The 14,253-nt window shown below is 49.4% G+C and overlaps 1 protein-coding gene across 1 annotated transcript; it reads right to left on the reverse strand.

Moving 5' to 3' along the window:
* Window positions 1-8,676: 8,676 nt before the first annotated feature.
* Window positions 8,677-13,644, reverse strand: LOC147712265 (uncharacterized). Its single transcript, XM_086920305.1, has 2 exons — window positions 12,712-13,644; window positions 8,677-9,111 (listed from the first exon to the last, which is right to left on the reverse strand). The coding sequence occupies exons 1-2, from the start codon at window positions 13,642-13,644 to the stop codon at window positions 8,677-8,679; spliced, it is 1,368 nt and encodes a 455-aa protein (XP_086776431.1).
* Window positions 13,645-14,253: the final 609 nt, after the last annotated feature.

The following is a 14,253-nucleotide window of genomic DNA, read 5'->3' on the forward strand; positions in this document are numbered from 1 at the left end:
TCAGTCCATTCAATCTCCTTTCATGCGTCAAACACAGAAAACCATTCACACTGCTAACTGCAGGCCCAACACAATACAACACTTACATTTACAAACAGCGCCATGCAATGGCCCATCACTCTCATATACTCATTCTCATACGCTAACAGGACTAACACACCAATCTTATCCCAAAGCATCCACACATTAGACAACTGGCAAACACACCTCAAGCAGGTCAATATACATACTGGCTACCAGCAACCAACAAACCACCAGTCCATCCACACCTCCAGCCAAGCGCCAGTCTACACACACTGCCGGTCAAGCAAGTGCCAGCCTACATACACACCTCCAGCCAACGGCCAGTCTAAATACACTACCAGCCAGAGGCCAGTCCACATGCACCGCAGGCGAAGTGCTAGGCCACATACACCACCAGCAAGAGCTAGTCCATATGCACGACCAGTCAAGCACCAGTCCACACGCACCGCCAGCCAAACACCAGTCCACATGTACCACCAGCCAAGCGTCAGTCCACACGCACCACCAGCCAAGAGCTAGTCCACAAGCACTGCCAGAAAAGTGCCAGTGTAAACACACCACAAGCCACATGCCAGTACACACAGACCGTCTGCCGAACTCAACTTCACACACACATAGACAGATTTTACCTGGTGTCTTGTGGATTTCTGACCCCCTCTGGGGCAGATGGCTCTAAAAATATGCCTGATTTGCCCCAGGGCTGTGGGGGGAATAGAACGCGGCCACAATATTTACCCCAATAATGGGGAGCGACCCTTGCCCAAGGGGCTGCTCCCTGACATATAAATAAGTAAAATCCCTGGCATCTAGTGGCTTTCTGCCTCCCCTGGAGGCATATGGGCCAGAAGATATGGCTAATCTGCTTCTGGGAGGCATAAAACGGCCAACATATTGCCCCCATGAAGGAGAGCGACCCTTACCCACGGGGCCAGTCCCCGACATATAAATAAAGTTATTCTCTGGTGTCTAGTTGCTTTCTTCCCCCCTTGGGGGCAGATGGGCCCTAAAATAAGGCCATTCTGAACCCAGGAGGGCAGAAAATGGGCAACATATTGCCCCCATAATGGGGAACAACCCTTTCCCAACATATCAATGCATGTAATCCTGGTGTCTAGTGGCTTTCTGCCCCCTTTGGGAGCAGATGGGCCTAAGAATGAGGCAGATCTGCCATCAGGAGACAGAAAACGGCCAACATATCGCCCCCATAATGGGGAGAGGCCCTTGCCCAAGGGGCCGCTCCCTGACATATTCATAAAGAAAATCCCTGGTGACTAGTGACCTTCTGCCCCCCTTGGGGCAGATGTGCCTTAACATAAGGCAAATCTGCTCCCAGGGAGGGCAGAAAAAGGCCAAAATATTGCCCCCATAATGGGAAGCGACCCTTGTCCAAGAAGCGGCTCCCCAAAATATCAATAAACACAATCCCTGGTGTTAGTGTGCCTAAAAATATGGCCGATCTGCTCCCCAGGGTCGCAGAACTAGTCAATATAATGCCCAAAAAGAAGGGGAGCACCCTTGCCTAAGGGGTCGCTCCCCCAAATGCCAAATTATATTATCTCTCTAGTGGGTTTCTGTCCCCCTTGGGAGCAGATTGGTGCAAAAATATGGCCAATGTGCCCCACGATGAGAGGAAGAGCCTAAAATAATGCCCCAAATAAGGGAGGAGCGCCCTTGCCTAAGTGGCCATTCCCCCACATGCCAAATAACATATCCATGATGTCTAGTGGGTGTCTGCCCCCCTTGGAGGTAGATCAGCGTAAAAATATAGCTGATCTGCCCCCAAGGGGGGCAGAAACGGCCAAAGTTCAACAAAATATGAAAGGGAGCAGCTCTTGCCCAAGGGGCCACTCCCAACACCCTAAAAAATCCCAGATGGCCTAGTGGATGCATTCCTGCTGCACGATTGTGCCCCCACCCACGATTGTGCAGCAGGAATGAACTGCAAAGAGACACCGGGAAAATAAAAAGATCTTTCCTTCTTTCCCCATGCCTCTTTGCTGTCCTCGATCCCCCAGGAGGAAACATGTAGCTTTTCCTCCTATGCGCTGAAAGCAATGGCTTCCAGCGCATCCCCGGATTGCTCCGATGACATTGGGTGCCATGCGTATGCCAACATCATCAGATCGCAGGGGGGGGGGGGGCGGTGGTGGCAGTGGAAGCAGAAGCGCTTCTGCTGCTATCCCAGGTGGGGGCCTGTTAGTTAGTGGCCCACAGTGGGATTAAACCCAGATTAGTTGACTGGGGGTGAGTGTTTGATTGGCTCAAACGCTCCGTCCATCATCCCCTTTTGTTCCACAGTGGGAATGGCAGCACTTCCCTTGTGGGTGGGTTCCTGGACGTAATGGTTACGTACTCGGTACAGGAGCACCGGAGCCAAGGACGTAACCATTACGTCCATGGAACCCAAGGGGTTAAGGATTACATTTACACAAACACAGTGTTAATTTGTCACAGAGTCATTACTCCAACAAAGGAAAATGAAGAGACAGCAAGCAAAAAGTATTTAGAAGTGCCCTGTTAAGAACCGGGACCACTTACAGCAATGTAAAGAAAACTTTTATTCTCAGCCCATCAGTGAAGTAGTGTGGCTCACTGGTTAGAGGCGGCAGACCCGAGAGCAGAGGACGGCCCGGGACCAGGGTTCGATTCCCGGCGCGGCTGGTTTCTGGACCATGGTCAGCGGACTCGATAATTCTCTCGCCTCGGTGCCTACTCTGATCAGCGATCACACTCGGCAACTCTGGGCATTAGCTTGCCTCATCTTCACTAACGGCCCCACCAGACCGCCGGGGATGCCTGGTCTCACCCTGGAGATACCCATTAAGGGACCATCTCTCAGGGAAGCCAGGAAGGGTTTCGCAGCGGTCGAAGCGCCTTGGGACCCTACGGGTAAGTAGTGCGCTATATAAATGCCAATACATTTACATACATTTACATTTACATAGAGGCTAAGGCTCACTGTAGGTGAATTTGGGATACAAGAAGACTGCTCCACCATTCTTGAAACGCTTGTTACTCCACCATTATAATTCTGTTTTTTCTTTCAGATTTCACTTATCCTGCAGTAATTGTCTGCGGAGCATACATCTGGACCATGCCATGAGCACTAGCCTTTTAGGATACCTCCGCAGTCTGCTCTTGACCTGGGTCTGCGTGATAGGAGTATGCAAACACGGCTAGCAAGGGACAAGTATTGGTACTACCCACCACTGCAAGCTTTTTCCCCGGCTCACATCTCTTCAACTTCTCTCAATCTTTAGTAACTATCTGACTGGTCTTCAATATAGCCTTATAGCCCGCCGTAGAGGGCTATACCGGCTATTAAAGGCCCTCTCCAGCGTTAAAGGCCCCGAGCCGAAGGCGAGGGCCTTTAACAAGGGAGAGGGACTTTAATAACGGTATAGCCCATCTACGAAGGGCTATAAGGCTATTAGAACATTCTGTCACTAGAGGACAGAATGTTCTAACAAAAAAAAAGAAAGCCTTTTGGGAGCGTGAGGGGATTGGAATCCCGTCAGGTTCTCTGAAGCCTTTGTTCCCAGCCAGAGCTGTGAACAAAGAAACATTGGAATGTTGGAGCTCCAGGATTATGCCAGCCATTATAAGCCCAGAGCACTCCATTGTTTTCAATGGAGCTCCCAACATTCCAATGTTCTAATAATGATTAAATGAGATTCATTGGTTCTTGTTAGAGTAGCCAGGCTGTGGAGACAGAGGAATGGGCTTGGTGACATGTTATTTCACTGGAAAGATCATGGGAACCTCCTGGCATATTTTCTCCATCCCCTTTAAGTTATACTTTAGGTTCCTAAAACAATAGCTTTCACTGATTTCTCATATGTTTGCCACGTTTGACATAAAAGTAGGGGCCATGAAATGTGGCAACGCTTGTCCCAGTTCCAACATGCCTGGAGAGCCAGATTCTAAGCCACAAGAGAAAGCCCAGGAATCCTCTCTTGCTCTTTTAGCACAGCCTACCATTGCATTGTTTCTATATTAGTATTCCGTTTTTCAAGGCGAAATGTGACACTACTTGCAAGGGCGACTACACTGCACTGGTCAGGCTCAGATGGAAGTTAGAGTATTGCCACACTCAACGAATGTGGATTCCCCTGTTTCTCCCACCAAAAACAGTGGCGTGGTAGGCATTACGCACATAACTGCTCAATAAGCACTGCTGTAAAACAGTTTGCTGAACCTACACTGGGTCCTGGGTGAGTTCTCAGAATGGGTGCTGCTTCGGTGCATCATTAGGGTAGAGGCCCTCCATACTTGCTTCCAGGATTTCACTCAGCACAAACTCTTGCTCGGATGGGCCAGTCCGTGCGGCTACTGATGAAAGGTAAATTAGAGACCATGGTGGGATAGATTTAGCCACTTCATTCTCACCCATGACCCCCCTCCCTAACCTCACAGTGCTTCTGGGCATCTCAGCACTATGGAGAAAACCACTAAGTTATCAGTGAGAAAAGAACAGTTTGAAACAAGAAGAAGAAAAAGTCAATTTAAAGAATGCATTTTGTAATTGAAAAAAGTTATTCTCTTAGCATATTAGAAACAGGACCTGCTCTATGGCGAGGAAATACTAGACACCAGCATATGGTGCACCCGTGTGGGACACCGGATTACTCATTGAAGGATGCCAGTGGAGAAGACAGTAAAATGTTTCATAATCTTGAGTGCCAGTAATGTTTGCAATAACCTAGGGACGAAATTTCACGAATAATTAGGTTTAACATTGCCATTAATAGGTGTGACTAAAGCTTGCATAACTATACAATTAATAATAATAATGATGGTGATGAGCCCAGAGATTGTCAGGCATTATTGTAACCTGATGCACTGTTTGAGGAAGGTGCTTGGGAATGTTCCAGATGTGTAGACCACGCACCCTACCACCGAACCAGCGCCCGCCACCACCACCCTCTGCAACTGAACCCCGATCAGCACCGAAGACACCACCCGCACGATGAACTCCATCCACTCCGGATCACCAACCGACCTGTGCCCACACCACGTCTTCAACAAAGCCGACGCCACCATCGCACCCCATCTCAGAGACACCATCAACTCCTCCTTCCACACCGCCACCTTCCCGGAGAGCTGGAAGCATGCCGAGCTGACCGCCCTCCTGAAGAAACCAACGGCGGACCCCACCGACCTCAAGAACTACCGTCCCATCTCACTCCTTCCTTTTCCGGCCAAAGTCATCGAGAAGACCGTCAACAAACAGCTTGCTGCCTTCCTCGAGACGAACGGATCCCTCGACCCCTCGCAGTCCGGTTTTCGGGCCAACCACAGCACCGAGACCGCCCTTATCGCCGCCACCGACGACATCAGAGCCCTGATCGACAACGGGGAAACAGCGGCCCTCATCCTCCTGGACCTCTCTGCAGCATTCAACACCGTCTGCCACCGCACCCTAATGAAGCGCCTCGGCAACGTCGGAATCTGAGAGAAAGCGCTGGAGTGGATCATCTCGTTCCTCACCGGAAGAGCCCAGAGAGTCCGCCTCCCTCCGTTCAGATCCGAGGCCACCGAAGTCATCTGCGGCGTACCACAAGGATCTTCACTAAGCCCAACCCTCTTCAACATCTACATGAGCCCCCTCGCTGCCATCGCACGCCAGCACAACCTCAACATCATCTCCTACACCGACGACACCCAGCTCATCCTCTCCCTCACCAACGACCCAACCACCACCAGAGCCAACCTACACGAAGGGATGAAAGACGTCGCCGACTGGATGAGAAACAGCCGCCTTAAACTGAACTCATACAAGACGGAAGTCCTCATCCTGGGATCATCACCCTCCGCCTGGGACGACTCCTGGTGGCCCCCGGCCCTGGGCACCGCTCCCAAACCAACGGACCACGCACAAAACCTGGGCTTTATCCTGGACTCCTCCCTGTCAATAACCAGACAAGTCAACGCCGTCTCATCCTCGTGCTTCAACACCCTGCGCATGCTCCGCAAGATCTTCAGATGGATCCCCACGGAAACCAGGAAGACCATCACCCAGGCACTCGTCACCAGCTGACTAGACTACGGGAACACCCTCTACGCCGGAACCACAGCCACACTTCAAAAAAGACTCCAATGCATCCAGAACGCCTCCGCACGACTCATCCTCGACATCCCCCCGACACAGCCACATCACCGGACACCTGTGAGACCTGCACTGGCTCCCCGTCAGCAAGAGAATCACGTTCAGACTCCTCACCCACGCACACAAGGCTCTCCACAACCTGGGCCCCAAGTACCTCAACGACCGCATGACCTTCTACCCGCCAGCTACGATCGACCAGCCACACACTCGCCACCGTACCGCGCATCCGCAGAGCCACCGCCGGAGGAAGATCCTTCTCCTACCTGGCAGCCAAGACTTGGAACTCCCTCCCCACCCACCTTCGGCGAACCCAAGACCATCTCTCCTTCAGGAAGCAGCTCAAGACCTGGCTGTTCGAGCAGTAACCTACCCCTCCCCCAGCGCCTTGAGACCCTCCCGGGTGAGTAGCGCGCTATACAAATGCCTTGATTGATTGATTGATTGTAGGGGGTAAGAAGGATCTAAAGCTTAGACGCAAGAACAACAAAAGCTTGTCTGCCAGAACGTGACTTGTACAAATTAAAAATCATGAGGAGGTTGGCGCAAGAAGAGCAAATGTTTCTGGCATAGCAGTAGTGTTGAATCTGTGGTGAACAGCGGTCCTTATGTGTATGCAGTACAAGTAAGGACAGGTCTGGTAAGCATAAAGCTCTGTGACATCTGTTATTTCTTCAATGCGGACCTGTACACAGCATAAAACTTCACGGTGTAGAAAGACACACCACTGAAGAAAAACATATCGTTTCTATTTATTTTTTTATGTTGAGACTAGGCAGCCCGCATGCTCTGTCTTCGAGACATGCTGTATTCACTCTGTAGGCTTACAGCCCGCCCACAGGTTTTGACTGGCTTATGCTAGTGTCCTTTAAAAAACTTTGCTTCTAAGTGGTTAATGTTCCATGTTTGTCCCACCTTTTTGCAGTTGTTATCTCCCATGGAGTATTGCCACGGGCTTGCCCTCTTCCACTTGTGTCATTGCATTTTGTGTCTTTGGAACTTTTTTTCCACATTTGAATGAGCACTTGTTATAAGTGTTTGTGTTTTGTCTCCCTGGCCCAGCACTGCGCATGCTTCACGTCCGCAGAGCTTTAGCTTTTTTTTTGTGTTCCTCATCCTGTACGTTACAAGCCAGCATGACGCCACGCTCAAATACAACTATGTCTTATAGTAGCTCAGTCGCTACCACAAGGTGGCCAGTGGTGTGTTACGTGTTCTCACCCTTTTACATGCAAGGGACAGTCTGCTAGAACCTAAGGGCAAAAATTCGACAAGTCAAGTGAAAATAAGTTCTTGCTATGAATGTGAAATGATTCTTAGTCATTTGGGAAGCGAACTAGACAAACTTCGCTCTCCTCAACGTGAAGTAATTCACTACTTCCCTTCCCTCTTGTATTCATAAGTATATATATTTTTTAATGCATGTGTCTCCAGACAACGCATTGAAGCCTGCACGGGACGCTTGAGGCTGCAAGTCTGTTTCTTAACCAAGGCTGTTGTATAGAGGAGGGTGCGAAAACGGACGCCAATTCTGGTGAATTGGTAGAATTATGATGGATAACAAGAAATGATATTAATTGATATCTGGGAACAGCTTGGTGATCTACCACTGCACGCTCCTCCTGGCTGCATCACACCCATACTAAAAAAAATCAGCTGAGCACATCATCTAGTTAAACTGCTTTCACAAAAGATAAACAAATCTCCATATTGCCACCCATAGTTGTGCCACTGCAAGCAAGAAAACTTTTCTCAAGCCTTCCACTTGACCTACGTGCTGTGAAGTGATACCCATCGGCTAAAAAAGCACGAGTGACTATGAACGAAGTACATAGCTTTTAGGGTCCCTGTACGGTGCTACTGCCACGCTAGGATTGGTTGGTTAGCATTATGGCTTTGAAATAATGTGCAGGTTTAGCTGTAGAAACTATTTCCTGTGCAGCAGGCTAAGCAGCTTGCTGATTTTTGTTTTTGTCTGAACTTCTGTTAGGGAAGTCTTGTTATTTCAGTTTAAACATTAGTCATATACTAGTACTCTTTTTAGTCTGTAAAACGTTTTAAAGTTGTTCATTTTCATTTTATTTGAATATACATGCCACAGTCTTTCCCACGTTTTCACTTGAATTATTTTGTCACAATAAATAGAGGTTGTAGCAGGCGGGGGAAGGATAGGCAATACACTGATTCTAGTGGTTCTCGGTTTTATTTTAGTATACAGAGTATCTGAGCTTTTCTTTCTAATGCTTCGTGAAAGTCTTGGAGAACGGCTCCGAGCTGCTTTCTTGATGCCTGACTCTGAGGAGGCTGTTCTACGTCCTCGGTCGGGGGTCCGCCGAGGGATGTCTCCGTCGACTTCCGTGGTGCTCTTCAGTTACCGGAAAGAGAAAGGCAAGAAAACGGTGTATCAGTACCCGTTCTATAGTGCTGTTACAGGGAAGGGAGTGAGGGACCAAACACACGTGAGGCACGCTGTACTTAAACTGCCGAGGTGAAGGGTTTTGTGCTCGGGGTAGGGAAAACACACCAAGGAGTTGGGGGTCCCGGGTTTAGTCCGACGATGCTAGCTTACGAGTGACCCAACCCCTTAACTTATCACGCACCTGGTTAAGCCATACACCTCCCCCGGGTGTATGGCTGGGCGGCTCGTGGTGTCGGTGGCCTCCTGGCGTCCCTTCTTTAACGTCCCCGACTCCGTCTCTCGGTTGTCTCTCCTGGGACCCGGTCTTCCTCCGAACCGCACTGCTTTCGTCTTCTTCCTCCTCACTCCGTTCGTCCTCCGCATGCAAGTCTCTCCTTAGCTCCGCTCCGCTTCCGTCTTCCTCCACGTCTCCTTCTTCGCTCTGGGTGAACAAGCACACCCTTGATTCGTCCATTCCAGCATATGAGGTTTCCGTGTCCTGACGAGGCTCCTCCCATTCTGAAACCCATTCTGAATTAAAGGGCCAGTGTGTGGATTGCGTATCTACCTCCGTTTCAACGTTCTGTGGAGAGGAAGAGGTAGTGTTTAACATATGTCTATTCTCATCTCCTTTACAGTCATTGCTTCGTGGTGACCCCGCTGTGTTACACACCTCCCCCTCCGGACACTCACGATCGGGGAGTGGATGACGGGATAAGAAGTCCGCCCCAACATTCTCACAGCCTTTCCGGTGATGTATAGAAAAGGAGTATGGTTGCAGTGAGAGGAACCACCGCAAAACTCTCGCATTATTAGCTTTATTGCGTGCCATCCAGAGTAAGGGAGCGTGATCTGTAAACAGTTCAAAACGCCGGCCTTCCAGGTAATATGCTAGTTTTTCAATGGCCCATTTAATTGCCAGGCACTCCTTCTCGACAGTTGCATATTTCAATTCGCGAGGAAACAATTTCCGGCTGACATATAAAATTGGGTGATCGAGGCCATCCTGACCGGTCTGGGAGAGCACTGCCCCAATCCCATAGTCCGAAGCATCAGTGTGTAATGAGAACGGACGAGTGAAATCAGGGGAAGCCAACACTGGTGTAGAGGTAATCACAGACTTCAGAACTCTAAATGCCTCCTGCATCGGCACGGTGGGATGGACGGGTGAAGAAGCTCGCCCAGCGTTTTTCAGTGCGTCAGTGAGAGGGGCGGCAATGTCCGCAAACTGTGGGATAAAGCGTCTGTAGTATCCCACCAGTCCCAAAAAGGAACGCAATTCCCGTCTTGTGGATGGGAATGGAGTGTCAGCAATGGCCCTAACTTTCTCGATTTGAGGTTCTATCAAGCCATGTCCCAAGACATATCCAAGGTATTTAACTTTGTGAAAAGCAATTTTGCATTTCTTAGCGTTGACAGTGAGGCCAGACTTCCTAAGCGCTTTCAAAACCACAGACAGGTGTCGTAGATGAGACTGCCAATCAGGACTGTAAATGACAATGTCATCCAGGTAAGCCGATGTAAAATCCGACAATCCTGCGAGAACGGTGTTCATGAGGCGCTGGAATGTGGCAGGCGCCCCATGAAGGCCAAAAGGAAGGACCGTGAACTCAAAATGACCCTCCTCTGTTGAGAACGCTGTTTTTTTGATGTCTTCGGGTAGCAGAGGCACCTGCCAATACCCTTTTGTTAAGTCGAGTGTAGAAATGTATTTGGCCTGTCCTAGTCGCTCAATTAATTCGTCCACTCTAGGGATGGGATATGCGTCGAAGAGTGAAATGTCATTAAGAGCCCGAAAGTCCATGCAAAACCTTCGGCTGCCATCGGGTTTAGGGACCATTACAATGGGGCTAGACCAATCGCTTTTCGATGGGCGAATCACCCCCAATCGCAGCATTTCGTCTACTTCAGCTTTAATCGCCGCTCTTCTGGCCTCCGGGACTCTGTAAGGTTTAATCCTAACCTTTTTGTTGGGTGGGGTATCAATACAATGTTCCGCTAGGGAGGTCCTCCCCGGTCTGTTGGAAAAAACATCCCCATAAAGTTCCAAAGTCTCCCTCAAATACTTCCTGTTGGTGGGCCTTCAATTCCTCATTATGAACAAGCATGTCAATAGTTGAGCCCTCAAACCCAGGTGTAGTAGCCACATGGATGTCCGCAGGAGGAGGGCCTAACCACTTTTTCAGCAAATTAATGTGATAAGATTGCTGCTTCCGTGGCGTTACCTGCAATTGATAACTAGTACTGCCAATTACCCCGACCACTTTAAAAGGGCCCATCCACTCAGCTTTGAATTTATGGGATGAGGACGGGAGCAGTACCAAAGCCCAGTCCCCGATATTAAGGTGCCTCCATTTTTTCCCTTTGTTATAACTAGTCTGCTGTCTATGCTGACTAAGATCAAGATGGTCTAACGCCAACTCCCTTAATTTAGCCAGTTTAGCTTTTAGGTCCCTGGCGTACTCAAGAGTAGTTTTTGCCTCCTCTGCCTGTTCATTAATCCAGGCATCCCGGGTCATTTCCAGTAATGAACGAGGTTGTCGGCCATAAAGCATTTCAAAGGCCGAGACGCCCTAATGGCGTATAGTGCCAAAGGTAACATCCGATCCCAATCTTCCCCACTAACCTCCATCATTTTACGAAGGGTGGATTTTATGGTCCGGTTGTAGCGTTCCACCAGTCCGTCCGTCTGCGGGTGGTAAACTGAGGTACGGATCTGGTGGACGTTCAACGTGGCACAAATTTCCTTCATCAGCTTCGACACAAATGGCGTGCCCTGGTCGGTCAAAATCTCCTTCGGAAACCCAACCCGACTAAACAGCTCAATCATTTTGTCCCCGACCTGTCTGGAATTGGCCACGGACAACGGAAAAGCCTCGGGAAACCGTGTGGCATAGTCAACCACAACTAAAATGTGTCGGAACCCCTTTTTAGTTTTAGGCAGTGGACCGATAAGGTCCATGCCGACCCTCTCAAAAGGCTTGCCAATGACAGGTAATGGTTGCAAAGGAACTGCCTGTGGTCTGACCATATTCTTCATTTGGCAAATCTCACAGGACCTGCAGTAAGATTCGGTATCCTTATAAATACCGGGCCAAAAAAATTGCCTGAGGATGTTTTGGGTTGTTTTCTCGGCGCCGGAGTGCCCAGCGATGAGATGGCTGTGAGCGAAGAAAAGGACCTGCTCTCTGAAGGAGACAGGCACCAATAGTTGGGCAGGCTGACCCTCGCCACTTATTCTGTACAACAGGTCATGATCGATAATAAACCCTGGAAAAATTTTCGAGTTTTCATCTCTCTGATGTGCTTGTTCCCACGCGTTGAACAGCGTGGGATCACTGATTTGCACAAATTTAAAGCTTCTATCCATAACCCAAGGGTCCTGTGTCAGGAGCGAATTTGCTGTCTGTGTACGAGACCCTGATGAGCCGAAACCCTTAGCGCCTCTTTCTGTGTCGTCCAGCTGGCGGAGTACTTCCAGCCTAGTTTCAGCTATACGCTCACAAATTAATTGTGCCACCCTATCTCCTTTGCTCACTTGGAAGGGTTCTGTACCAAAATTAAATAGTAGGATTACAACGTTACCTCTATAATCCTCGTCAATAACACCAGCCCCCACGTCAATAAAATGTTTTGCTGCTAGCCCTGATCGTGGAGCAATCCTCCCATAGCACCCGGGAGGGACTGCAACTTGTAGGTCCGTTTTGACAAGGGACTTCCCTTTTGCAGGGACCACATAATCATATGCACTGTAGAGGTCATAACCAGCTGCTTTTGCCGAACCTTTAGTGGGGGCGGTCGCGTTATTAGACAACTTCATAACTTGGAGGCTATGCCTAAGCGGACGTTCTATTAGGGTATTACCCTCCTCCCCTGTGTGGCACACTGTTTTTAGTTTATCCTTAAACATGTTCAAGAAACTAGGGTTATCTGTCCCAATTATTATATCTTCGGGTAGGTTGGACATTACTCCTACTCTTACAGTTTGTGGGGGCACCCCAATCTGTTCAATTACAATGTCAGCAATGGGGTAGGGCCGGATATCCCCATGAACACATTTAATGTTTACTATCCCCTGGGGAACATATTGCCCTGTTCTGACGTAGGGAGTTTGGACTACCGACTGTCGGCAGCCTGAATCTAACAAAGCTGATAACAAATGACCATTGACGTTCACACTTACTCTAAAAGAGCCTCCCATCTCTGCTGAAAATAGTACCGCCCTGGGGAGGTACCCGACCTCCATTGGTTCCTCTTCATTCCATTTCCTGGGGCACATCCGTGCAATGTGTCCCCATTGGCCACAGTCGAAACATTGCGGTCCTGGGTTGGTCATGTTCTCAGTCCTCCACGTACGGGGACGGGTGGTATCTTTTCCTCGTGCACCCGGCTTCTCCAGTCTTACTACTCCCTTCCTTTCCATCTCAAACGGAAATTTTTTAGGTTGAGCCCGGGTAAATGATGAGGCCATCTCCACTGCTTGGGTGGTTGTTAAATTGTTATGTTGGCGAAGCCACTTTTGAGTAGCGTAGGGAAGAGCCTCGAGAAATTGTTCTAAGTATATTCGGTCAAGTATTTCTTCTTTCGTGCTGGTAGTGGGGGTTAGCCATTTGTCCGCCGCCATTTTTAATCTCACGAATAGAGTTTTGGGATTTTCCCCTACCGCACCTCTCTCTTTTCTGAATTTTAGGCGATATGCCTCGGGGTCTAATCCCAAATGATCTAGGATTATTTTCTTGATTTCAACATAGGTGGTGTCTCCTCTTGGATTTGCTACTTGGTAAGCAGCCTGAGCCTCTCCTCCTAAGAGAGGTGCCAAAAAGAATGGCCATTTTGCCACTGGCCAACCACAGGCCCTCGCTGCCCTCTCGAAATTTAATAAGAAAGCGTCGGGGTCTTCTCCCTGTCTATATTTTTGCAGAGACATGGCCGGTGCGCCATGGGTTAGGGTCCTCTCCGTTGTCCCACTCCTCTGTACTGGGTCTGCCCAGGGTTGTTTCTCTTCAATGGCTTTCTTTAGTATCTCTCTGTCGGCTTGTGCAGATACTAGGTGTTGTTCTAACACCCACTCAATTCGACCTTGACCCTTAACTAACTGATCTACAACTGTCTCCATCTTGACTCCGCAGATGGTGCCTATGCCCGCATTCTCCACCACTGTAGCAGGCGGGGGAAGGATAGGCAATACACTGATTCTAGTGGTTCTCGGTTTTATTTTAGTATACAGAGTATCTGAGCTTTTCTTTCTAATGCTTTGTGAAAGTCTTGGAGAACGGCTCCGAGCTGCTTTCTTGATGCCTGACTCTGAGGAGGCTGTTCTACGTCCTCGGTCGGGGGTCCGCCGAGGGATGTCTCCGTCGACTTCCGTGGTGCTCGTCAGTTACCGGAAAGAGAAAGGCAAGAAAACGGTGTATCAGTACCCGTTCTATAGTGCTGTTACAGGGAAGGGAGTGAGGGACCAAACACACGTGAGGCACGCTGTACTTAAACTGCCGAGGTGAAGGGTTTTGTGCTCGGGGTAGGGAAAACACACCAAGGAGTTGGGGGTCCCGGGTTTAGTCCGACGATGCTAGCTTACGAGTGACCCAACCCCTTAACTTATCACGCACCTGGTTAAGCCATACACCTCCCCCGGGTGTATGGCTGGGCGGCTCGTGGTGTCGGTGGCCTCCTGGCGTCCCTTCTTTAACGTACCCGACTCCGTCTCTCGGTTGTCTCTCCTGGG

This window comes from Lissotriton vulgaris, chromosome 5 (genome assembly GCF_964263255.1).
Source record: "Lissotriton vulgaris chromosome 5, aLisVul1.2, whole genome shotgun sequence".
Lineage (NCBI taxonomy): Eukaryota > Metazoa > Chordata > Amphibia > Caudata > Salamandridae > Lissotriton > Lissotriton vulgaris.